The sequence below is a fragment of the Penicillium hispanicum genome (assembly GCF_028827665.1).
Source record: "Penicillium hispanicum strain IBT 35686 chromosome Unknown utg000006l_segment0_segment0, whole genome shotgun sequence".
Lineage (NCBI taxonomy): Eukaryota > Fungi > Ascomycota > Eurotiomycetes > Eurotiales > Aspergillaceae > Penicillium > Penicillium hispanicum.
Genome location: NW_026623198.1, coordinates 1,662,159 through 1,686,561, shown reverse-complemented (window position 1 = coordinate 1,686,561; position 24,403 = coordinate 1,662,159). Strand labels below are relative to the sequence as shown.

The 24,403-nt window shown below is 50.2% G+C and overlaps 7 protein-coding genes across 7 annotated transcripts; 2 read left to right on the top strand and 5 right to left on the bottom strand.

Annotated features, from left to right (window-relative positions):
• Positions 1-3,370: 3,370 nt before the first annotated feature.
• On the bottom strand, positions 3,371-6,089 carry N7459_006959 (uncharacterized protein; the record flags this gene model as incomplete). The annotated part of the gene is made up of 14 exons (XM_056946127.1): positions 3,371-3,709; positions 3,759-3,895; positions 3,952-4,147; positions 4,208-4,262; positions 4,330-4,606; positions 4,659-4,776; positions 4,823-4,940; positions 4,992-5,119; positions 5,172-5,218; positions 5,278-5,426; positions 5,488-5,585; positions 5,643-5,744; positions 5,797-5,878; positions 5,938-6,089. 14 exons carry the CDS (start codon positions 6,087-6,089, stop codon positions 3,371-3,373), a joined length of 1,998 nt encoding a protein of 665 aa, XP_056798126.1.
• Positions 6,090-8,272: 2,183 nt separating this feature from the next.
• Positions 8,273-10,476, bottom strand: N7459_006958 (uncharacterized protein; the record flags this gene model as incomplete). Its single annotated transcript, XM_056946126.1, has 8 exons — positions 8,273-8,811; positions 8,892-9,149; positions 9,222-9,542; positions 9,599-9,840; positions 9,902-10,004; positions 10,099-10,146; positions 10,219-10,288; positions 10,345-10,476. 8 exons carry the CDS (start codon positions 10,474-10,476, stop codon positions 8,273-8,275), a joined length of 1,713 nt encoding a protein of 570 aa, XP_056798125.1.
• A 1,235-nt stretch (positions 10,477-11,711) lies between these two features.
• Positions 11,712-13,822, top strand: N7459_006957 (uncharacterized protein; the record flags this gene model as incomplete). Its single annotated transcript, XM_056946125.1, has 4 exons — positions 11,712-11,833; positions 12,058-12,570; positions 12,635-13,191; positions 13,245-13,822. 4 exons carry the CDS (start codon positions 11,712-11,714, stop codon positions 13,820-13,822), a joined length of 1,770 nt encoding a protein of 589 aa, XP_056798124.1.
• Positions 13,823-13,960: 138 nt separating this feature from the next.
• Positions 13,961-14,761, bottom strand: N7459_006956 (uncharacterized protein; the record flags this gene model as incomplete). Its single annotated transcript, XM_056946124.1, has 1 exon — positions 13,961-14,761. The coding sequence occupies one exon, from the start codon at positions 14,759-14,761 to the stop codon at positions 13,961-13,963; it is 801 nt and encodes a 266-aa protein (XP_056798123.1).
• A 2,042-nt stretch (positions 14,762-16,803) lies between these two features.
• On the top strand, positions 16,804-17,013 carry N7459_006955 (uncharacterized protein; the record flags this gene model as incomplete). The annotated part of the gene is made up of 1 exon (XM_056946123.1): positions 16,804-17,013. One exon carries the CDS (start codon positions 16,804-16,806, stop codon positions 17,011-17,013), a length of 210 nt encoding a protein of 69 aa, XP_056798122.1.
• A 740-nt stretch (positions 17,014-17,753) lies between these two features.
• Positions 17,754-20,632, bottom strand: N7459_006954 (uncharacterized protein; the record flags this gene model as incomplete). The annotated part of the gene is made up of 7 exons (XM_056946122.1): positions 17,754-18,468; positions 18,524-18,868; positions 18,954-19,040; positions 19,188-19,339; positions 19,412-19,996; positions 20,064-20,325; positions 20,535-20,632. 7 exons carry the CDS (start codon positions 20,630-20,632, stop codon positions 17,754-17,756), a joined length of 2,244 nt encoding a protein of 747 aa, XP_056798121.1.
• Positions 20,633-22,550: 1,918 nt separating this feature from the next.
• Positions 22,551-24,394, bottom strand: N7459_006953 (NCS2 family permease; the record flags this gene model as incomplete). The annotated part of the gene is made up of 3 exons (XM_056946121.1): positions 22,551-23,144; positions 23,212-24,237; positions 24,305-24,394. 3 exons carry the CDS (start codon positions 24,392-24,394, stop codon positions 22,551-22,553), a joined length of 1,710 nt encoding a protein of 569 aa, XP_056798120.1.
• Positions 24,395-24,403: the final 9 nt, after the last annotated feature.

Genomic DNA, 24,403 nt, shown 5'->3' with positions numbered 1-24,403 from the left:
AATAGGAATCAATGAGAAATCTGTGTTGCTATTCCGCCCAATCTGCCAATTTAGGGGGCGTACGCTTAACTAATCATAACATACAGGAAAAGGATAAACTATTAATGCGATGCTCCACACACTCATTCCAACATTTGATGTGTGACGTGGCCAGTCTAGCGTAAACCCTCTGTGGCCCCATAAAATATCAGAAAGTCTCGATAATTATTGACTTATCAATTTTCATGTTTGCAGGTCCAAGTTCAATGCAACGTAAAGGTTTATATCAGCGACGGGGATGAGAAAGACCCTCTATTGGTCTATGTCCACCACTGGTTGGCTGTATTTTAAGTTATTTTTCATACATTCAAGAAAAGACCCCAAAAGATTACACACTATCTGCGTGCTTACCCGCCATTTTGAATAGGAATAGAACTAGAGTATGATCCTTGATAGATGTTAACCAATCAAAATAATATTTTGCTGCTACTTGTAGATACTGCACGCCTACAGCTCGGCTTTGACCTAACTTAAGTTGACGGCGATAATTAGGCGGGAGACGAGGGTTAATGGCTTGCCCTATAAATTAGAGCAGGTATACCACTTTCCTCCAGATCTTCTCATGAAACGGTATAGCCCCGGTCATCAAATTCACTCATATAATCATTCTCGGGAACCTTTGTCATTCTCTACAATTAACCCCATCGGCGCTGGTGCCTACCACAGCCCCTCCCAAATGTCTCTTATAGATGTCATCTTTCCTGGTTTCAGTATGGCCTCTGCCTCCGTACACCAGCTGCTTGCCGGTGACCTGGACAGCTATATCCGACTTTTGTGTGCTTTCGGGATATTTATCCTCTTCGCCCGCTATGTAGTCCGCTATATTTAGGAGATAGTGAGAAGTTACCCCAGTTTGTACGCTTCCTGTTATAATGGGATGAGTCTGATGTTCAGGGGTAGACTCTAAAGGGTCATATTGGGCAGGGAAGTCGTACTAAGTGACAGTATGTTAATTAGTTCTTTTAAGAGCCTTCACCATATATTTTTAGAGACACGATAGTCTCGAATGTCCACAAAGCGATTTCTAGTTCACATACATGGGTAATTATTTGGTGGACCTAACTTCAGAGAATACTTCCTTCCTCCTCGTTACCGGATGGTACAGAAATAAATCAAGAAATAAGGCCTAGCAATAGGCCTAGGGGTGTCATGTGTAGGTGGTAGTGAAGCTGGTCAGGAATCTTTGCCTAAGTTCTCTAGCCTTTACGCGATGACCACGCTATGTATTACCAGACGCTAGCTCAAGAGCCCAAGGGCGCTTTAACCACTTCACGTCCTCTAAGTCGATGATGACTAAACGGCCACCTAGGTGATCTGTCGGAGCAGCAATGTGGATAATTACTTGCGTAAGGGTATGGTGCAGTTCGCCCTGTTTTAACACCTAGGATCCGAGGCACGTAACTGCACGTGATCGTACTCGACACCTTAAAATCACTGTTTTTGCATGTATTTAGAATTATCTGAATTTTACCTGATTCCCCAACCATTGGACCATACAGAGTACGGTGGATCCCATGAACCGGATCCCAACATGATCCCACAGCACATTACGCCACTCACTATCTCCGTGCACAACTCCGCGCGACCAGAGCACGCCCAGCGCTTTCTCGTGCTCCTGGTGAAAGAAGCTAGAATTCCTCTTATTGATGACATGCTAAAGACGCGTTCTAGGTAATTTGCCACAACCGCCCCCTTTTCTCGTCATCGGGGTTATAGGCAAGTTTGTTTTCGGCTAGATTACTGACATTATTTATGCTGAGGGATCGTTTTATTGGTCTATTGTACAGCTAAAGTGGGTCTCCTCAGTTCTACTATTGCACGGCCATATGATAATGCCTTGCAGAGCACGAACTATGACTAAAGGTCGAGGCTCTGGTCAGCCACCATAAATAGCATAGAAATGCACTTTTCTATAAACTGGCTAACGGAGAAAATCTGTGCTTGTCTGCTACAGTAATATGCGAAATCAGTTTTACCACCACACTCTTTCGAATTAATTCCTGAACTGTTACGACTCAGTGCCCGGGCGCACTTAGCCAACAGGCCAAAAGACCAAATATGCTAGAACTCTATGTTCTAGCATGCCCGGGACCGATATAAGTAGCGCGCATCGTTAGGCTTAGGTGAACCACGCCTAAGTCCTAACATGAACCCTAACTCAAAACACGCCAATCTAATTTTAGCTCATCCCCTAGTAATCCTAATAGGGCTCTAATATATCCACTAGTAACGACAAATAGGCCATTATTATAGTACCATAATTCCCCGTAGAAACTGATAGAATCTTTTATATAAACAAACCAAACAAAAGGGGAATCCTAACAATCTAGCAAGATCCTTCTTCTATTCCCTTTCTCCTCGTCATACGCCTTCGCCTATACTTATTTAACATCCAGTAGAAGACTGTAGCGGCACTATAGAGGACCAACCCTAGTAGGTAAACATACTTCTCCATTCTTATAATTTCTTTTATTACTGGAGTCTAGTGAAAACTAGTACTCCCAAGAAGCTAACATAGGCCTTTCAAGACTACCATCATATAAGAATAACGTAGAGCCTATATCACGTTGATTATATCTCTTAGCCTAAAGAGCCTAAACTATAGGAACTTAGCTCGTAGTACGCTCTAACGCCTAGGTATTTTGGTGGTTCGCGATCAAACTTCGGTCCCTCCCCGCCTAGTATGCATGAGAATAGCCAATCACAACTAGATACTCTCAGACTACTCTAGTTGTCCGAATAGGATAAAGGAAGAATTTACAACCATGATCCGCCGACCTATATCCACTACCGTATAGAGTAGTGAGTAACAGTCAATAATCGGGAGGCATCAAAGGACATAGAGGAAGATCTCATTTTAGCCCCCAGCGCCTTCTGGCAGCTGTCCTTGGAAAAAGAATTAGAGAAGGTTCTTCGACGAAAATTTCCCGGCCGCCGTTGGGTGAGAGCTGATGACACTGCAATTGTCGCTTTAGTAATTGATCGTACCTAGCGCAATCTGACTAAACGATTTAATGATACTGACATTATTTGGACCGCGATTGACAAGCAGCTTCTGATGTGATTAGGTCTGTTCTCTCGGGGTAAGGAACTCACTCAAGATCTGTTTCAACTACGTAGACGATCGTCACTCTTCTGCAACCGCTGGTCGGAAAGGGGAGAAAAGAGGAAATGTTTTTCACCCTAGTCGACTAGTTCCTGATCTTTCATCTTGAATTGGCAAATTTGTTTATACCGAGATACCTAGGTATACATTCATCCATTCATCCTCGACAAATTATCCCTGGGCCACTTCCACCTCGATAGTATCCAAATTGTGCTTTTCCTCCCATTATGCCTTCTCCCGATCTTCATAGAATAATTGGAAATACATAGTGCTAACATTTAACAGCTGATCAAACGAACTGACCCCGAGAATCCCGTGATTGCCATACCAAGTTATCGAAGAATGAACACGTGCTGGGTTATCACCAGTCATCTGGGATATGCCAAGGCTAACTGCAGCTTTCTGATTAACCTCTCCCCTCAAATTCTCGCCCAGCGCCCCGGATCTAAGAAACACAAATTCATTCGGGGGTTTAGTGCCCGCAGAAAGCAAACCTGCTTCCCCAAGACGGACATAGAGCCCTGTTGCAGAATTCTTGAGAACATATGGCTTGGCATATTCAACCTAAAGAATCAGAATAGCACGTAATCTGACAGAAAGCGGGATATCATACCTTTTGCACCATTTCGCCTTGAAGCGTTTCGAATTCAAAGTAGAGCCCAGACCATTTCTCACATTCGGGCGCACTTGGTGCGAATATCGCCGTTCCAAACGCTTTGCTCGAACCAGCAGGTCTGTTCTTCTTGACCTCTAGATGAGTAGGATGATCAGCATCTGAATTATTCGAGTGTAGATGATGAACATACCGTCGGGAACTTTTGATTCCTGATAAGCTGTCAGATACTGGAATTGGTTTCCGTTCCGCAGATAGAACTTCCTGCCGGATTTCGGCTTCAACGAGTCCATCACTTTTTGGTAATCCCCCTTTTTTATGAATTCCCTGATCCTATCCTGGTCCGGGAATTTGGCAATCATATCCAATAGGCGGTAGTTTCCAGCTCTCTGCAAGATATGTCAGTCAATTTGTTCTTCTAAGATTGTGAGGAATGCAATATTCCGTACATTGGTAACTCTCCAGTTGTGATGAGGAGCGACTGTGGGGCACCATTCGGGGGGGCTAGTTAGTGCGTGATAATTAGTAAAGTGGTGGCATGGCTTTCAAGTCCGTCATAGATAATACTCACTTGTTGCAGAGCAGGGTGTCACCACCATTTGCCTGCCATTGCAGGGTATTCTCCATCGCACCTTGAGTATCTGTTCGTTTTGTTCCAGAACCTTGGCCATATCCACCCTGCACGCCGCCCTCCAAGCCAACACCTTTGATATCCAGCTTGAGTGAGGAGGCTGCCTGGATCTTCATGGATTTCTTGACATCCGACCCACTACCCTCTCCTTTCCACTCAAAGTCTTCTGAGGCAAAAAGCCGTCCTCCTACCTGGACCTCCCTGCTGAAGTATTCGCCTTTTGAGATCAGCACACAAATTGAGGAAGACCTTCGAGCGCGATCACTCACCGTAGATTTCCAAAAACTTCTCCAATGAGACCTTGTCTTTTACTAGCGCCAAGTCCTCTTCACATTTCTGTGTGAGCTCAAGGCTGTATTCATCCAGTATCAAGGTAGCCCTCGGAAACTAGAATAGTCAGCACATTTAAAAAAACATCGAAAAAGGAATTTACATTGTATGAAATATTCATTCGAGCAGTCTCTCCCTCTTTGATCTCGTAGGACTGCTCTGAATTTGACTGTGTGTACCCTGCTGATGTGCCAACGCTGTTACCAAGGAAGCTCATGGCCCTATTTTCGAGTTAAAAGAACGAATTTGAACAAGAGAGGGGGAAAACAAACCCGGATCGGAGGATATCCCATGTCGAGATGGACGACTCAGAGAGTGAAGATTGGAACTGGCTTTTAGTCTCGTAAATTGAAACGTAAGACTGATCATCGACAATGAAGTCTGGGACTCGAAGCTTTGGCTATTATCAAGTCAGATTTTGAAGTTTTAGAGAAATGGAAGTGGTGCCTTACCTCGGCCTCATCCGAAACCTTAAATGATCGGGCCTTGATTTGGAAAGCTTGAAGGAATGTTCTATCAGTACCTAGCTAGTTGCTCGTTGTGATAGAATATTCTGACCTGGTTGACGGGCTCGAGTCACACCAATTGGGATAGCTTGAGCTTTGTCGCCGCTTCCTCTTATCATTCGCACGATGGAAAGTCCATAGCACAAGGAGTTGCTTGTGACAACTATGTTCCAGTCATTCTCTTTCAGCTGCGCCGGGCCACTGAGAGTCGAATTTAGCTTTCGCACAAGAATCCCAGCGCGCAGGGAGGTATAATGAGTACCAGTTTTGGCCGCTGCCTTTTGCTGCTCTCCAGGATGCTAGTTCGATACTTGATTCGAGTTTCTTCAAAACGGCAGGATCAAGATATTTCACATCATCCTATCTGCAGTCAGCGATGGATCCTAAGCGTCGAAGCCAATCATTTTGAATACCTACAGGCAGCTTGAGTTCAATCTTTGGGATGATTTTACTATCCAAAGCAGGCTTCTCGAAGAGATAGAAATCATAGGTCTTGGGTTTTTTGTCCGTGTCGCCAGTCTATTTATCGAGCATGTGAGACACTCGAAACCAGTGAAATGGCCAAACTTACCTTCACGGTATCGACATAATCCTGGATTTTCCAGCTATTGTCGACAACTGCACCTGCTTGGTTACAGAATGGGAGGAACGCGCTAAAGAAAAATAGATGATGAATACCAGCAAAAGATTGCTGATATACTCGGAGACTCACTATTCCTTCGCATCCTTTTGACTCGCCATCAGAGACTTGAGATGTTTCAAATCTTTTTCCTTCAAGTCGCCTTCAGGAATCTTCATCATAAAGACCTGCTTGTTCTTCTCCTTCGTGGCACCAACCTTGGAGAACAATAGACTAGCACTCATGGTTGGGGATGTGAGGGATGAAGGATTGTAGACAAAAGTAGTAGAAAGATAGTAGATATAGAGGCAGATGATAGTAAAGTCAGGAAGCCGCTTTTGTGAACAGTTGTCGCGTATTTAGTTCAGGTTTTAAATACTGTAGGCGATCAGCCAAACCCTAGATAGCAGCATAGAACCTTAGTAATGATTGACATCATGGTCTAGCAGACACTGCCTCACCGCTATTTCTGAATGGATCCAGGGGTTTGTTCAATTATCCACTGTACCTATCATACCTTGTAGGTTAACTTCCGGCGTCGGCCTCGGCGCGGATGGGGCGGTTGGACCTTTGAATCTTCTCATCCATTCTTGGTGGCCCGTGCTTGAGATTCCAACTCGATGATGCACCCTCCACAATTCGCCACTCTTTACCTACATATAGGTATAATTATCAACATTAAAGTGCATTGATCACAAGAAGATCTTGAAAGCTCTGATGTTGGATTCCCCCATCACAGTTGAGGCAGTAGATGATCAGCCTACTTAATGTCATAGGTTGTGACACAGCGTGCCCAGGTGTGCCAGTGGAGTGAGCTGAGTGATTGGCAAAGAAGATCGGCAAGGCTACAGTAGTTCAATGGAGGGAAGGAGGGGCACAGAGGTAACGTGTGTATAGCAGTTTCCTGTCAAATACATCAGGCAAGGTCCCATTCCCGTTATGTAAAATACAGGATCTGGGCCTGGGAACTGGGGATCGATGTCTATGCCGTATCTAGATTAGCGTGTTTCTAGTGAGCGTTCGGGACTTAATTCGAAGGAGTGTGGTGGTAAAACTGATTTCGAATATTACTGTACCGCACAATCAAATCGAGCAACCCCGGCACTATACATCCATTTCTACCCGAAGACTCTCCACACAATGCTTCCCGCATATCACGAGTAAAAATTTCTTCATTTGAACAACGGTTTCAGCCCTTGACGCTTTGGCAGGGTTCTACAATCTAACGTATTCCATGTATTCGTTGGCAGAACTCGAAAGCAGTTCTTTATGTACAAGGCATTGGAAAGTTCTTTTCCTAAAAAGGCGCTTGATCTAGCAATTCTCGAGAGTGTTCGCGAGGAAGCCTTCGGCTAATACTGTCAATTTATATATTCTAGGGATTACTCTGCTCTATCTCCTATTACAGTTTCCTTCGAGGATAATACCACGCAGTCAAAAGATATAGAAATACGATACTAGAAAATTAAGAATAGATAGGATCCTTCCAATCTAATTTAGAACCTCTTCTATCCTAATACACTTTCATATAACTATAATATCCTATAAAATTGATTTAGCTAGACTTCACTATTAAATATCGAAAAAGATATAAGCAATAACCCTTCTACTAGCTATATAGATATGTTCATAAACCATACAAACTATGGAGCGTCATGACCAGAAAACCGTGAAGTGGCCTGGACGTAAAGTAGAAGCCGGGTGAGAGCTGAGCCTGGTATACAGGCCTCCAGATAACTGTTATATGGTAATGGTGGAAGAGCGGGGAAAGAAAACAGGCGTCCCGGAGACGACTATGACACCAGGACGAATTAGCCCGATACTGATCGTCGATGAGCGATTTATGCCATTGGCTATGGCGAGATAACAAATGCCACAGCTAGGGATCGGCAATGGGTGGCTGGCTGAGGTGGCTACATAGTAGCGAAGATATAGAACCTTTTTTAGGTAGATTATCAACTAAAATTTTGTTATAATATATCCTAAATATTTTTATAGGTATACTTTTTTATATCCTAAGTCTGCTTTTATATCTACTTCTATTTGTTATGACCTCCTCAGGAGGACCCCACTCTCGAGAGCACTGGGAAGAACAACAGGAACCTATCGAGTATACCACCCTACAGGAAAAGGATAAACTATTAATGCGATTCTCCACACACTCATTCCAACAGCAGTCATTTCCGATCCATTAATTATAACTATAGTGAACTCCTATCAGGATCATGAATCGAGTCCACTCCAGTGTCCAAGTGAGTTTGGGAAGTTTGTCTGGGTGGTCGTCCCAGTGTCACTATTTAAGCTTAGTTTCTGGTTTCTGCCAGTCACAGCTCCGACAGAACATCGGCAATCCCTTCTTTGACATGGCTCCAGACAATCTCCACCGGGGCTCCCAATTTCCATCTCTTCACAGCTAATGTGCCCACACTCAAGTGTCGTGCTCGATCTTCTCGGTGACCGTCCCATCCTCTTGCACCACAACCTTGTCCAAACTCTGCGACGCCTTGGCCGGGTTAGGCTGTTGATACACCCACTCCAGCTCCTCGAGCGTACGGCCCTGCGACTCGACGCTGTCATCACCAGTCAGTCTCGAGGTCCACTCGAAAGAAGCACGGCCAGGCTCATACCAGAAGAAATACCAGAACACCACCTCGATCAGATCCCAGCCCACAAAAATCCAGAAGTAGTTGGTCGAGATGTTGCCCAGTCCAATAGGCGACGCGAACTGACTGATGAAACTGATCGAGCTGACCATGAACCCGGAGAGTGCCAGACCCTTGGCGCGTGTGGTGGTCTCCAGCGCCTCGGCGGGGACGACCCCTTGCAGCGGCGTGTAGGTGAACGAGAACACCACGTTGAACAGGTAGTAGAAAGCCAGCGCGGCGCGACCCTTGGTCGGGCTGATGGTGCCTGTGTCGGCGATGGGGATGGAGATGGCAGCGTTGATGGCCATGGTAATCGCGCAGGCTGGTGTGATCGTGTTTAGTTGCGCGTGCCCAAGCAGCGGCCAGTGCCCATCACCCGGCACTCGATCTGTTCCAACTCACCTAAGGTCCCCCAGATCAGCACTGGGCGGCGCGGCATCCGGTCCGTCAGGCACACGGCCATGCCGGCGCCGATGGCCGACACAATCGAGTTGATGAGGTTGAGCAGCAGCTGCATGGAGCTGGACTTGTAGTTGAGGATGTTGTAGATGGTCGAGTTGAAGTAGCCGAGACCGTTGCCGGACCATTGGCCGAAGACAGAGATCATGATGACCTGTGCAAAGCGCCAGCGACCACTGTGGGTGATGACAAAAGGACGATCTATATCGGGGTTTCAGTCGTTGACGCCAGGGAGAATGTGAAACTCGATTGGGGCGCAGATAGAGAACGTACAGTCCCACCATCTCTTGTCGATGCCATCCACGCGGATGCCCTCCTTCATCTCCTCAATCTCTAGACGCACGAGACGGGCATTCGGATCCCCGTTGCCGTGGTACTTGGTCAGGAAGGCTGTGGCCTCTGCCTCTCGCCCCTGGGCCAGCAGCCAACGTGGCGACTCGGGTATAAACCACACAAAAAAGATGACCAGGACACAAGCGAAGCACTGCAGAATAAACGGGATCCGCCATTGGTAGTTGCTGTGGATATAGTTGGTGCCGTACGTGATGGCAGCAGCGGGAATACTGCCTCCAAACCAGCCGCAGTTGTAGAATCCTAATGGTGTGGTTAACCTACGTCCCCGACGGGAGTAGCATTCGTAGAGCACATACCGACGGCACGCCCACGCCAATGTGGGGGAGAGATCTCAACGGCGTACGCAGGGGCCGAGACTACCATGATCTGGATTCCCACGCCGAGGATGAATCGGCCGACGACAAACTGGGCCAGCTTCATGGAGGTGGCGATGATGATCGAGCCGATGACAATCACCCAGGCGCCCGTGAACATGCACTTGCGACGACCAAGCCTGTCGGAAATGACGGCGCTAAAGGGGGTCGCGACAATGGATCCGCTGTGTAGGATGAATCAGATGAGCTGCTGTCCCCTAGTCGAACGCATAGCTAAAGTCTTACACGGTATATAGCGAGGTGACGACGGAGACCTTTTCGCCGGTCAATCCAGTCTTGAAAATGGCTTGATAGTGGTCCATTGCGAGAATGGAACTCATCAAGGATCCTGCAGAGGTGTTTAGCGGTGGGCTGCGCAGCATATAGATGCCCAGTTGCCATTTCGGGTGATATAGCAACAGTGGAATGAGCAGAAAACCCACCGTCGTATCCATTGGCACAGGCGCAGAGGAAAGAGACGAAGATGCAAACTATAGTTTCCAGGCTGATCAGCAAACCACTTCGCAGGCCATGACTGCTCGTGCGATGTAGCTGATACTCACAATATAGGTGGATAGAGGTTTTGCTCCATCGCTCAATGTTGGTCTCCTCGATCGCGGCAAAGAGCTCAGCCTAGCGACACCTGAGACCTCTTTTTTCCTCACGTAATTCAACAATCCCATACATACGTTGCGGACCTCCTTTGTCTTCGCTCCTTCACGCTTGGCAGTTTCTCCATAGCCGGTGATGACCTGAGGGGCGTTTTCCACCGTCGAGATACCATGTACCCCCTCTTGAGCTTCGATTTTAAGGTCCGACATCTTGCTAGCTGGTTTCTCTCGTTTGCTGGACAGCGGCCGTGGGATACTCCCGAAAGAGGCTCACGATGCGACGGTGTACAAGATGCCTCCCGGTGGGACAACATGAGGTCTTTATAACATGCGACATGGAGAGTCAGCGCAATGAGATCGTTTCGAGAAACGGTCGAGATTGGTTGTCTGGGGAAAGCTAGTCGGCCATGAAATTCTTCCAAAAAGGCTGATTCCCTTGTGACCCCGGACCTCCGGACCTTAGCAAGAATAGAGAACCCCAATCCCTATTTGGTGACGTGCTGCAGTAGCTCCGTATCCTGGTTGGCATCGGTGAATTCCCCAGTGGGACTCCACGTGGAGTGTGTTATGTGGCGACTACGATCTAAATGATATAGGGCCGTCTATAGTCTCACGTTGGACGTGTTGTCTGTACATTTATTATATAGTACGAGGCGGAATTCAGTGGGCTTGAGTCGCATTTGATGACCAGTGCAAAATGGATACATCCATAGATATCTAGATCGTGCGGAAACTATATACTTGGGAGATCACATTCCACGCTCCCCATCCAGCTTCAATAGATTCTACCAAACTAGCTAGATACGCGGATTTCTTCAAGTGCGAGAGAACGGTAGCCCCAGTATTGCTTTGTACTCCATTCCTGTTGGCGTAGGCGCCTCTAAGCCGGCTGTTATTCGCGCGGAGCACCACTCCGTTCTGAATCCTCTACGGACCCTTCCCCACAACACGCTAATCCCATCATAGAACGCCAGTGTTGCGCCGTTTAGTGTTTCCATTGTCTGTTCGCGTCGGCCGAGGAAAAGGCAGAGAAGCACGTAGCACGTACCTGGAGATGGCCACCCCTCTACTCCGCTGCGTGCACGACTCGTTTCTAGCTCTATTCTTAGGCTGCGCAGTCAAAAGGGACCATCTCTGATAGACATCACATCTTGTTCTGCCGGTTCAGGGGCTGTTGCTACCGTGGGTTGTAATTCGGATTCGCCCCGGTGGGGCGGCATAGGGGGAAGGGACTTTAAACCTCAAAGGATCCCAGGAGGTATAAACCGGTCACCACTGGATATATCAAGTCGCAGCAACTTCCTCGCCGCAGTGCGAATGTCGCGATGATCGCAGACTAATCGATGCCGCGGGTTGTTCCGGCTCCGTGTCCGGCCTCCGAGCCTTCCGCCCCCGATGGTCCACTTCGCCTTTCTTCACATCCGCACGCGCGAGTCAATCCAAGGATGTTTGGCCATGCAACCACCCCTCAGAGCAGGGCGGCACGGCCGCAGGCCACGGCATGTCGGCCCTGTGCCAAGGCTAAAGTAAAATGCGTCTACGGAGACCAGGGGGCGCCTTGCGAGCGGTAGGTGACCGCGGTACCGCCTGAGCTGCGATTGCAGCGCAATCCATCATGCAGGGACCAATCAGCAGACGCTAACGCTTTCTGAAGATGTGCGCGATTGAATAAAGAATGTTCCTCCCAGCAGGTAGGTGAGCGCCGCCCGCCACTGCCCAGGTCGTATGTCATATCGTCCCTCTTGATTCGTGGATGTCCCTTCCCCCCGGCACGCTAACCCCATACCCTAGGCGGTTTGCTCAGCTGGAGCACAAGGTCGAGAGCCTGATGAAAGAATTGGAGATCAAGAATCAGCCCCACCTGTCAGATACCTCTCGCGCGGGCCACATTCCTAGTAGTCAAGAGCCTTCCCCTGGCAGTTCGTCGGGAGACTATGCCAGAAGCGTTGATATGCCCCAGAACATTGGCTCGCTTCTTGAGCGCGAGGCCTCCCAGCCCTCCTCACGGCTTCAGGCCCGGCCGGTGGCAGCCAGTGATGACGACTTGGTTGAATTGTTTCACATTTACCGAGAGGAGCTGGCTCCTTTTTTCCCCTTCGTTGTCATTCCTGATGTTCCGCCCGCCCAGCTATATGCCGAGAAACCGTTTCTTTTCAAAGCAATGGCCATGGCAGCGGCCTACAAGACACGCGCGTTCCAACATCAACTCGGGACCCGCTTGACGGAAGAAGTAGGCCGGCGCCTACTAGTCGACGGAGAAAGATCCTTGGATTTATTGCAAGGCCTTTTAATTCATATTGCCTGGTGAGTTCGACTCCAAGCCCTTGCCGTCCACATGAAGCCCCTCGCTGAATAATCCCCTGTTTAGGTACCATTGTCACCTCGGCCGGGTCTCCCAGATGACCAACCTGATCCAGTTGGCAATCGCACTCCTGGCTGACCTTGGGTTCAACAAACCAACATATGGCAGCGACCGGCGAAAGCTCGAGTTCGATAGATCGAGCACGATGGCCAGCACCGGAGTTTTGGCCGAGTCTCGGATATTGACTAATGACGAAAAGCGGGCGTTGCTCGGATGTTTCTACATATCATCAGTGTTCGTTCCATGCTTGTCGAAGTTGATGACTATGCTAATAGCCTCTAGTATCTGTGCGATCTTTCGACGAGTGCACGCCCTCGAATATACTCCATACATGGAAAAGCAGCTTCAGGCTCTTTTGGACACCCGGGAATACGAAAGTGACATGCTGCTCGCGCGCATGACCCAGGTGCAAGAATTCGCTGAAAGAGTGGTGCAGGCAGTGCCCTACGACGACCCAGACAAGACCCAATTTGTATCAGCACCTGTTGTTCTTCATCTCAAGACCCTCCGCAAAGAGTTTCGCCTTCAGACGCAATTATTCCCACCTGAGATCGAAAATAACGGTTAGTTCCCCATCCGCAACACCCCCACCGGCCATTCACTGATCATCTCCCAGTGCTTCTCCTCCTCCAAAAGTACGCCGTTGAAGTCTTGATCCATGAAAATGGGCTCTATAGCTCGTTGTGGAATCCCCCCGCCACCGTCAACGAGCGTATAGACGTGCTATGGACGCTGTTACAAAGTATCAAGGCTTTCTTCCATGTTTTTATCGATGTCCCTGATCCTATGATGCTCTTCCAAGTCCCATATTCCAGCTGGGGCCAGGCAATATACGTGATGTTGACCTTCTCCCGGCTAGCCAGTCTGGAATGCCCAGGCTGGGACCCGCAAGTGGCCCGAGACACTTATGATTTCGCCACACCTATCGACGCAATAATCAAGCAACTGGAGATGAGACAAGAGTTCGCATCGGCCCACTGGCTAGGTGAACAACCCGATTTGGTCATCAGCCGGATCAAAGACAAGGTTCAATTTATTAAGACCTGGTGGCAGTCCTACCAAGCACGCTCAAATGCAGACCAATCGCGTTCGCAGGAAATCCCTCCTCCGACGATGGACTTTGGGCCCGGTGCGGTCTTGGGAGACGACTTTTGGGACGAATTGATGAAGGACTGTGAGCCTTTGCAGTTCTGAAATACTCTCGGCATGATAGTCGCAGTTAAACATAATATTAACGGCGCGAAGCCAATAAACACTATTATTCCAATTGGTATTCCGGAGCCGCATAGTAACTCAAGGAGCAGAAGCCCCTTGACATGCCTTCGTAGACTTCTATCTGCCTCCTGCTCGACCATCCAGCTCGCTAATTGAGTTATCGCCCAGCTCACTCGGGCGTTCAGGCCCAGAGAGGTCGACAACGCGAGATCCAGCAGCAGGACGGTAGGCGGCGGGAGTGATCGACGAGCTCGGGGGCTTCTCCAAGATCCCCATCGACGATGGTCCAGATGTAGCGGGCGTGCCCGGTGTGGCCGTCTGAGGTGTATACGGTCCCTCAGGTACGGAGTTTGCTTGCTGAGTGATAACTGCTGCATTCTTGCGACGCCGTCTGCTGAGGAAGAAGCATAAGGCCGCGATTATCAAGACTCCTGCGATCGCTCCTATCACGATACCAGCAATTGCGCCGCCGGATAACGAAGGGCGAGAGGAGGATTTTGCTGTGGCCGGCGAATCTGCGGTAGTTGAGGTTGTAGTCGTGGTTGGCGTGCTCGCCGTGGAGGATGTAGCGGTAGACGTGGAGATTGGGGCCAGAGTCACGATCGACACTGATGCAGTGGATGCCTCGTCATCGGTTGAGATCTCGATGCTTCCGAAGTGCGTGCTAGCGTTTTTTTTCCATGTCGGACATGAGATTCCCCCGCGGCTGGTGCAACTGTCGTCGTAGTATATCGAGATGCAAAAACTGCTGCTCTCGGGATCCCATGAAAACTCCTTCCCGCCGGCGAGGTCTACCCTGGTACAGCCAAGAGTCCCTTTTTCGTGGAGGATGGTTGCGTTATCGGTGGTGTTGGTGTAGAGAAATGTCCAGGCGTTGACATGGGGGAGGAAGAAAAAGATAGAAAGTGGTAGCTTCATGATGGCGACCAAAGCTCACTCTGGGGCCTGGCAGCCGGAATAGACGAACGATTCTATAGATTCAGTTCCAGTCGAAAAAGATTTTCAGGTGCATGGCTGCATATATACCCCCCACAGATCGATCTGTTATGCTACGGGGACTAATCTCGTATTCGGCTTGACCACAAATGTTCCAGATCGCCGTACAGTCTGTACCTGGACCAGTCATGATCTTAGAGATCTGGGTGATTAAGTTCGGGAAAGACTGAGGAAGATCATTACTGGGAAAAGCTGTTGATCTACAAGCTATTCTGCTCGTCTATGTTCGAACTATTTCTTGGCTAGAGGGGCGGATGGCACGGCCACACTAGGTAAATGTCGCTGAAAGGATGTCTGATCAGTAATGATCGAGGATGAGATGGACCAAGTGTTCGTATAAAAAGACCTGCCAGGCTTCTAGGGAGTAAAATCTCATTTGAAAATCTGCTGGGTCGTGGTGTCAGGGCGGTTGACACAGCATCAAGAGGTATCCTCCTCTGCTTTACGCCTTTTGATCGACATCCTATTGCTGTTCCTGGAATCATGACTGGGCAACACACAGTCCAGCAGGCTTGGCTAAACACAGACTGGGCCTGCAGAGTTTTAATTGGCGCCCGATGCCTCGAATACGAGGGATAGGCGGGAGAGCAAAGTTTGGGTATGCTCAACCTGCGCCTTGATCTTCTGGTGAACTGTCTACTACCTAAGTAGGAAGACAGTGGGAGTTGGTCTAGAGAGTTATGCCATATAGAGTTATAGCTATGAATATCTTCCTGCCAAACCCTCACATGAACGAGCTGATGTAATAGGCAGTTGGTGAGAAAGATCCTCAGTATATATATCTAGGGACAATTTGTAAAGCATTAGTGACTCCATGCTAGGTAAGAGAATTCTGATCTGAATTCTGGCTTATAATGCCGCAATGTAACTAGCTAGTTACATAACTAGTTACATAGCTAGCGACGAGCCTTGTGGGATAGATAAATCATCGAAAGTCATGGATCCTAACGTTCAGCAAAGCTCAAAAGATTGAGATCAAAATATTGGTTGCTACGCAATGACTCGCAGAGGTTCGATACGCTCAGCAAATGGCGATGCGGGACGGGCGCGGATCCGGTCCAGAGTTGCATTTACGTGGTTCCGGTCTTGCAAGTGTCCGAACGAGAGGAAGCTGTGGCTTCGGGATGCATTTTCTCTTGGATACCCTTGAAATTCCATAGCGAAGATCTGGGTGGTCTAATTAAGCGCGATCCCGCCACGGTGATCACCGTTGGCGGGTCTATCCCGAGAATGGTTTCATAGATCGGATGCTGGCGGAGCTTTCTCTCTTGACGTCCTTGACTGCTTGGAGCCTCTGAAGCTTCCGCCAACCACGGTCGCTTGAGGTCTGGACACCAATCATGGTGAGATCTCTGGGAATTGCTACCCTGCATGCAATGTGAAAACCGGGCGCGCAATGGGTCACAGTAAGCATCATTGACGACACTGCTGGCCCGTCAGTTGCCGGAGCTTCCTGCAGAAAAGGAAATTCCCGTGAGATATCGCTCTCCAACTGGCACCAGTGTCTATTGAAGAAGTCTGTGCTGTGATTGTCTTGCCATACCACCTTGATCTGGTCCTCCCACTGTCGCTGTTCACTGTGCGACAGGGTGCGCTCTTTCCCTTCGCTACCCCCGCCTATTTCCCCCTCTGAAAGGCGCGTTTGACTGCATCTTCCACATTCTTCTGCGCGTCTTCTCTGCTTTCATCCTACGTTAGCAAGACCAAACGCAGGGCCTCTTGATTGACTTGGTTTCTCGCACAGTTGAACGGCTGAACGGTCTGGTTGAGGCATTGCCCTGAGAGGGGTGAGTCTGCAAGCAGAGAATGTCAGTACCGGCTTTGAACCACCGTCCTGCTCAGGACTCCCAGCCGTTGGGGCCTTGAGTCAAATATGGCTAACGTACTATGCAGCATCTCGATATCGCGGTATCTTAGTATCACTGCTGTACGCCGCACGCCTTCACTATACACAGAACCGCAAGATGGCTCCAACTCGTTTGGTTCCTCAGCCTCATTTGGCTACTACCCTCCACACCTTCACCAAGCGGAGCAACTGGGCTAGCAGGAACCCAGGCGTGGTACTGGTATTCTGCATTGTCTTCCTCGTCGGGGTCGGGGTCATTGCGCTGTTCGTCTATCGTCGGTGGATGAAGCGCAAGGCCGACAAGCAGTCCTTTGAGACAACCGATTAGCTTCGCGTCTTTCCCCCGCTTCCCCCCTGGGAAATACGACTATGTGCGGATTAAACGAGCGCGAATGATGGAGGTTTCTATCTCACATGATACCGACTAAACCGATGGGGACCAAATTTCTGACACTCGATGGTCATTTTGCCTCGCAACGGTTATTTCGAACAAGCCTTTCTTCGTTACGTCCACTTGGTGTTATTTTGCTTCTTTACCATCGAATACCCATCACGGCATGACAGAGGAATATGGACTGGGAGGAGGATTTCAGGAGCAGGGATGGTGTCGGTGATGCTATGTTTGAAGGAGATTCAGGGGAATATTCCTCAAAAAACTGTCTGCAGTCGATACCAATGATTAATCTTTTCTCGCGTAGCCGAGTCGTGCTCACTATGGAATAGATGCATGAACGCAGGACTGTTAAGTTGCTGCATGTCATGGCTCCCCTCACTAGCCAAAAGAACCCTGACTACTGTTGTACACCTTCTCAGCCCATTCAGCTTCTTGTTCCATGGCCGTCAAACTTCAGTTCTAGGTGGAAAGAGACCCACGAGGTTCCATATGTAGAGCATGATTGCTACTCCTGAATCTTGTGATCTCACCTTTTATACTCACTGTGGTATCATCTCATAGTCAACCTCTAGTCTCGAAGAGCGAGCAGGATGTTTCAAGTGAACTCCCACGACGAATTCGCTACCAGATGCCCTGAAGGCTATCACTGTTGACCCATCTAGGGAAAGGGCCCGTCAAACGTCTGCTCGGATCTCATCTTCCTCTCTCTCACTTTCACCCTCTTCACCCTCCTCAACCCCATCACTATCATCACCCTCTGGCCCCGACGACACTTCCGACTGTGATAATCCATTTGAGCTATGAACAGAGCCTCCTGTGGAATCCCCTGGCTCGGCAAGATGCAAGTCGTCGAACTTGGCAAGGAATGCGTCCATCTCGATCTCGTCGACCACCCCACGCTTCATCGAATGTGCAAAGTTGGGGTACTGACTGCTCAGCACCTTCCGATCTTCGGGACTCCAGATCTTCGTCTCAAATTCGAAATACAGAGCTTCTGTTTCTGCTGGCAGAACTACTCCCATCTGCTTGGAGGTCACCTGGAATAAACGCAGCATGGCTTTGCCCAGCGACCAGCGATGAGAGAAAGACTTGGCAGTAATACTAAGGATGACAAATGCCTCCCGATTCTCCTTCTCGTCGAGGTGTTCCAACAAGGTGAATAGGGAGACGGTGACCCAGTGAATGTTGACAGGAGGCATTCGATCGAGCCCCCATAAGTCGCGGTGCAGGTCGATGAGTCGCGCATTAGCACGCGCGGACTCGAGGCAGAGCCGTTGAGCTCGCTCACGGGCCTTGTCTCGCCAATCGCTTTTCTCGACACTCTCCCCATCTGCTAGTCGGTCTTTCAGAAACCCAAATATTGTCTGGACAATGGTGTGATACTTGGCGCTGTTCAACATTGTTAGTTGTGACACTTTCACCGGGTCTAGCCACGGAAACTTACTGGAGACTCAACACATGTGGTGGCGCATTGCTTATCCCAAGACAGTCTGGAAGCTCTGCGTACCACTTTTGCAGACGAGCATATGCCTCCTCGGTCGCCTGCACGAATTTGGGATCCAGATTTCGTTCCTCCTTCTTGTTACCGAACAAGGACCAGCTCAGATCATACGTGATGAGGCTCACTTCGCAAAGCGCACGGAAAAGACACTGGCTATGAGAATTGACCTTCTCTGACTGGGTGGGATAGTTGGACCACTTGTCCCGATGGACATCGTGGTCGGGGATTGGACGGGGAAGTTGGGGGATTTCGGTAAGGGCGCTCTTTTGATACGACAATGCGGTCATTCTGAACGCCGCAGGCGTGTCAGTGAACAGTCGTGGTAGCGAAACATATCCTGAAACAAGGTTTTCGCGATTCGGAGATCTCTTACGAAGCAAGATTGAAAAGCCCCCATAGTGTTGTATCCATGGATTTTGCATCACGCAGCGAGTTTTTGGTGGCATTTGGAGGTGGCGGCCTATGTTTTTGAACAAGCTCTTTTACAGCATATGCAAGCTGACCATGGTAAACCCAGCCACTGCGATCTTTTCCGATCATACAAGAGCTAACGGGGCATCCTTTTTAGTGTTTTCACTCATTCAAACGAGAGCCTATTGCGACTTACCAGACATACAATACACCCATTCCTTGTACATATGCTGCAGTGACTTTACCTTCCTCCTGGTCAAGGAGACGCTTAGCTTCTTTATAAAAATGAAGCCCTCGAGACCATTGTTCCGCGCCAATAGCGTAGGCCTCGGGATAGTCCGAGTATGCCTACGCATGGTCCTCGTCAGTGAAAGATCGGTTTAGTTGGAATGGACAACCCGCGGGACTGAACTAACTTACACAGGCATCTGCAAGAATGATATTCACCAAGAATGGGGAACAGAATTCACTCTCTGTATCTTGAGCCTGCATGCACCGAATAAACAGGTCCCTATCAATCCAGTTCAAGAATGGGTGCGACCATGTGAACCACAGCGAAATCAAATGTGATACGAATTCATCGTCGTCAGTGACGCTCGTCCATGGATGGGCTGGGACCCGAAAGATGACCATGTCAGACAGACTCTTCGCATCCGGCCGAGCGAGCATTGCTCTCTTGTGGGAATCATGGAGGTCTCGTACTGAGCTACATGCATCGATTAGCTCTGGGGTCTTTTCTAGTTTGGGCCGATCCGTAATATCGTCAATGAACGCTCGAATCTCATCCAAAGAAGCATGGCTGCGGATCAAGTTCATGACTTGCACGGCCGAGATCTTGTCGATTTCTTGCAGCGCCACGATGAGTCGATCGAGGAGCTGTCCTTTCTCTTCGAGGGAATTCAGCTTGCGCTTCAGAACGTGTTTCCGTCGTTGGTCACCGTCTTCGTCGATCGCACACGTCGCCCCTGTCTTGAGACAATTTTCGCATGGTACATTGCCCGAGCACTACAGGAATTCAAAACATTCTGCTTAATTGACATCCCAAGTGATCTGGGTCGGCAAGGGAACTTACTCTCAATTTTCGCCGCTTGCAGGTGGTGCAAGCTATCCGGACGTTCTTCCTTCTGGACGCGGTCTCCTCTCCCTCCAACATGCGCCACGACCCTTCAATCGAAGGCCTTAGTGGCCGCAGAGATTCGGAATTGGCCATGGCTCCCTCCCAGCGTGGTTTAGAGTGCTCGTTCGTCCGAGTCCATGGCGACTGACGCGCGCGGGCAAGTGTCCTACTCAGATCCGGGAGACCCCAGGATCGCCTCGTTCCTTTGAGCTGCGCTCTATTCAGGGTGTCAGTTGCAGGCTCCGTCGAGAGACGCTTATTTCAAAGCCGATTCCCCTCCGCAGCCGCCAGCGCTTTTTTATGACACTCGGGCCATGTCAAAGTGGAGTGCGTTGCCGCTGGAGACTTATTTTTTCTCCTGCAGCCTCGAAGCTAGTCCTGGTTTGTTTCTAGCACCTCGGAAAGGGCGGCCACCCGTGGACATACTCGCTGATTGGGCTTCGGAAACCATCGCCATTGATCAGCAGTGCAATCGGGTGCTTACCGAGAGCGTAGCGATCCCCGTGTCTGGAAGTGGATTTCATCGCTACGGCCTTTCTAATCGGACCAGTTAGTCTAGTCCGTCCTTAGCCTGGGAAAATGTTGGGCCTTGTGTGTCTTCTCGCTGGCTCAGGCTCTCCGCCCCAGCGCCAATCTCGCCTCTGCAGCAATGAACAGCATGGCAACTATCAGCTCTCAATGCAAACACAACAGAGGGCTTTGTTTAGTGATTACTTCTGGTGGAATCCAAGAAGCGACATGGCTGACCAGTAACCTGGGAAGCTGGCTAGCTTTGTGGCAGCATTAGTACGTGTCCCAGTCCGCGGAGAAAGCACATATGCCTCCACGATAATGATTCTTGTTCTAACCTTTGATTATCGTATGATTAATAATGACCCATTACCATCACAGTCACTATCAAGCCCAACGGATGATCCGAGCCTATAGTCTTGGCATCGTCGTTCCATCCAAGATCGTCCAATAATTCCCATATTGCTTGATCCATGATGACGGAGCTGCCCGATAGGGTTGACAAAAGCCAGCCACATTGACCGGAATACGACTCAAACAAATTACTGATCATTAAGTGGAAATCTATGTACATACATACATATGTACATAAATGCCCTCGCGCTCGTCACATCTTTGATTTCGAATCGCCAAGACCCCCATCGTGCCGTGCGAAAGAAATCCTGCCATCAAATTGGGTTCACCCCCCTCGTTTTTGGGGCTGTGATCTATCGAGTGCTTCTCTGCTTACCAGCGTAAATAACAATCCCATCGATGCCCAAGGTGCAGTATATGCATACATACGTGATATACGTGCATTGATGTGACCAACTAACATCCACGGCGAGAATACGGTAGAAGAGCGGCGATCAGCTCGGTGTCGGTCGCGCCCCGTCGACCGCACTCGGGTCCCAGGAAGGGGGTGGACGATGGATTGATTTGCTAGCTACATACAAAGCCGTCCACAGTCGGACGAGATACGGCAGCGATTCCTCGGATGGATTTCTACCCACACGAGAGTTCCACTGCGCCCGAAAGCAGCCTTCGAACGTGTTCTTTGCACATCGACGGGCCTGCATCGGCCCGGACAATCGGCGAGGAAGCGAATGCATTACCTACCTGGGTAGGTACATACCAACTATATGGAAAGACGTACATACATACTAGTATGCATGTGTGTACTTGGGTGTCTCGTGCCCGGTTCTCCACTGCTTCCGCTTTCCCCTGGGTTGCTCAGTGCCATGCCATGTTAGTATACACTGAGTAACGCCGACGGGGGGGTTGAAATCTTCTATGGTGGATTCTGGGAGTCCACGTCGAGGTCTCGGGATCACTTCCAACATTTGAAATAGTTCTAGTGAGCAGTCTAGCCTCGACGATGGACACGGGCCATAGCTAATCGAGAAGTCGTGCGCATAGCCCCCGTGTTCGGGATTGGCGCCTGGCGTGCAGCTAGCTGTCCCCGCCTCTGGCCCACCAGTGTTCTGGTTGGCAGGGTTTCTCGCTAGTTGTCTCCCCAGGATTCTTGCCCGCTGGAAACCTTTCCCGTCTGCATCCGCAAGCCCCGAGACCCGGCCTGCTGCTGCGCCAATTTCTAGTCATGGCGGGGATATCGGCCGCAATCTCCCTTCTTTCCGCGGTATAGTCTGCCTGGACTTGTACCGTGTACTAGTGCCAACTTAATCCATACAGTAACGGATGATAAGCCGACCTCAGTGCAAATCGGGTCGGTACGTTCCAGCTGCAAGTTGGGACTTGACTTGTCATGCGGGTGGATGCTCCGGCCCATGTCGGCGCTATAATAGCCTGAGATCATGGCAAAACATATGATTGTATACAGGCTTGAGAGGTATAACTTTTACGTCCGAGAATACACGTCACGACGGCCAAATTAGCACCGCCGCCGGCCCATCCCACGGTCAAGTCTGGTGTGCGGAGTCTGCCTTTGCAAGATTAGGACTCTTTTCCAGCCACTCGCTCCTGCTGCGACGAGGCCAGAGACCCCACCGTCTCAGCGCCAGAGTGCTCTTCGTCTCTTCGCCAGAAATCCCTTTTGCCATGCGCAGCACGCTTGACCCACGGCGGGAAAAAGCCACCGGGCACTTTCCACGACCACGGATCGGACTCGTCCTTATTCGGAGGGACGATGCGGCCACCACTGATCTTCTCGAGGATCCATGCAATGGTGTTCAGGGTGATGTAGCTCAAAATACCCGCAATCAGACCGTACGCAATGCTATAGGTGAACGGCATGATGGCGATCGTTAGGAAAGCCGGAATCGCGTCGCCGTAGTAGCGCCAGTTGATGTCAGCAGCGGCCTTGGCCATCAACGCGCCGACAATCACGAGCGTGCATCCTGTCGCCCAGGGGGGGATTGAGGCGAAGATGGGAGCGAAGAACACGGCGATGAAGAAGGCGATGCCGGTCGTGCACGAGGTCAAGCCCGTCTTGCCGCCCTCGGAGATGCCGGCGCCGGACTCGACGAAGGCTGTCACGGGCGGAGTGCCGAGGAGAGAGCCGATGGAAATGGAGATTGCGTCGACCATCTGCCAAGTTGGTTAGTGCGTGGGTAGACGCCATGGTTGGTGGGGGGGGGGTGGTCATGATACTCACGTATGCCACCGCGCTGCCTTCGAAGTCCTGCGTGCGCTCGTCGATGGCGCCGGCGAAGCGGGCCATCGAGTACATCGTACCGGTGGTGTCGAGGATATCAACGTACAGGAATGTGATGAACGCCAGTCCGAATTGGCCTCCGTGTCCGGAGAGATCCCACTCCTGGACGGCAAGCGTGTGCCGGATTGGGTGGAAGGTGACGACCTGCTTGAAGAAGTCGAACATGCTCGTTCCCAGCTCCGTGTAGGGGAAGTAAGTCACCGGCGTGGTGCGTGGCCAGGAAATGATCGAGACCAGCAGGATGCCAATGATGACCGCACCCTTGACGCGGTACATCATCAGCAGCACAGTGAGTACGCCGCCGCAGAAGATGCCAACCCACATCGTGGCACTGCGCATCTTTTCGCTGCTCATGCACAGACCGGTCTCCGAATCGATGTACTGCGATGCACACCCGGCAAGTTCGATCGGGGTGTCTGATGCACCCTGGACCAAGCCAATGCCGGCACTATAAGTGAGGCCGATGAGCGCAAGATACAGACCAATCCCAACACCGGTTGCAAGCTTGATCGACGCCGGGAGTGCGCGCGCGAGCCACTGTCGCATTCCGATCAACGTCAAGCCCAGAAAAACCCAGCCCTCTACGAACACCGCAGTCAGCGCCACCTGGTACGGGATCATGCCGTTGCCGTGCTCGCCGACGACCGTATAGGCGAAATACGCGTTCAGCCCCATGCCTGGAGCCAAGGCAATCGGCAGGTTGGCAAAGAGACCCATGCAAAAGGTGGAGAGCGCGGCGATGGCTGCTGTGGCCGTGACGATGTCGCGCTTGATCTCCTGCACGCAGAGCAGATACTCGGAGTTTGTCGCGCAGTGATCTGCCATACTCTCGGCTGGACAGACACATGTCCCACCCGTTTCGGAAGTGATATTGCTGTTCACGGAGATGATATACGCCATCGCGAAGAAAGTGGCCAGGCCGGCGCGCAACTCCGTGAAGAAGAAGCTACCTTTCCTCTCCATCGGCTGCATGAGATGTCAGTACGAACACTGCGCCCTCGTAGGAAGCATATGCCTGCAACGCATCACTCACATGGCCCGAGTTCTCCAGACGAAACCATCTCCCCACGGGGCTTTTCGCAACCCGCAGGTTGGTCTCGTGGATCCATGCCTTGAGGTTCATACTGGTAGG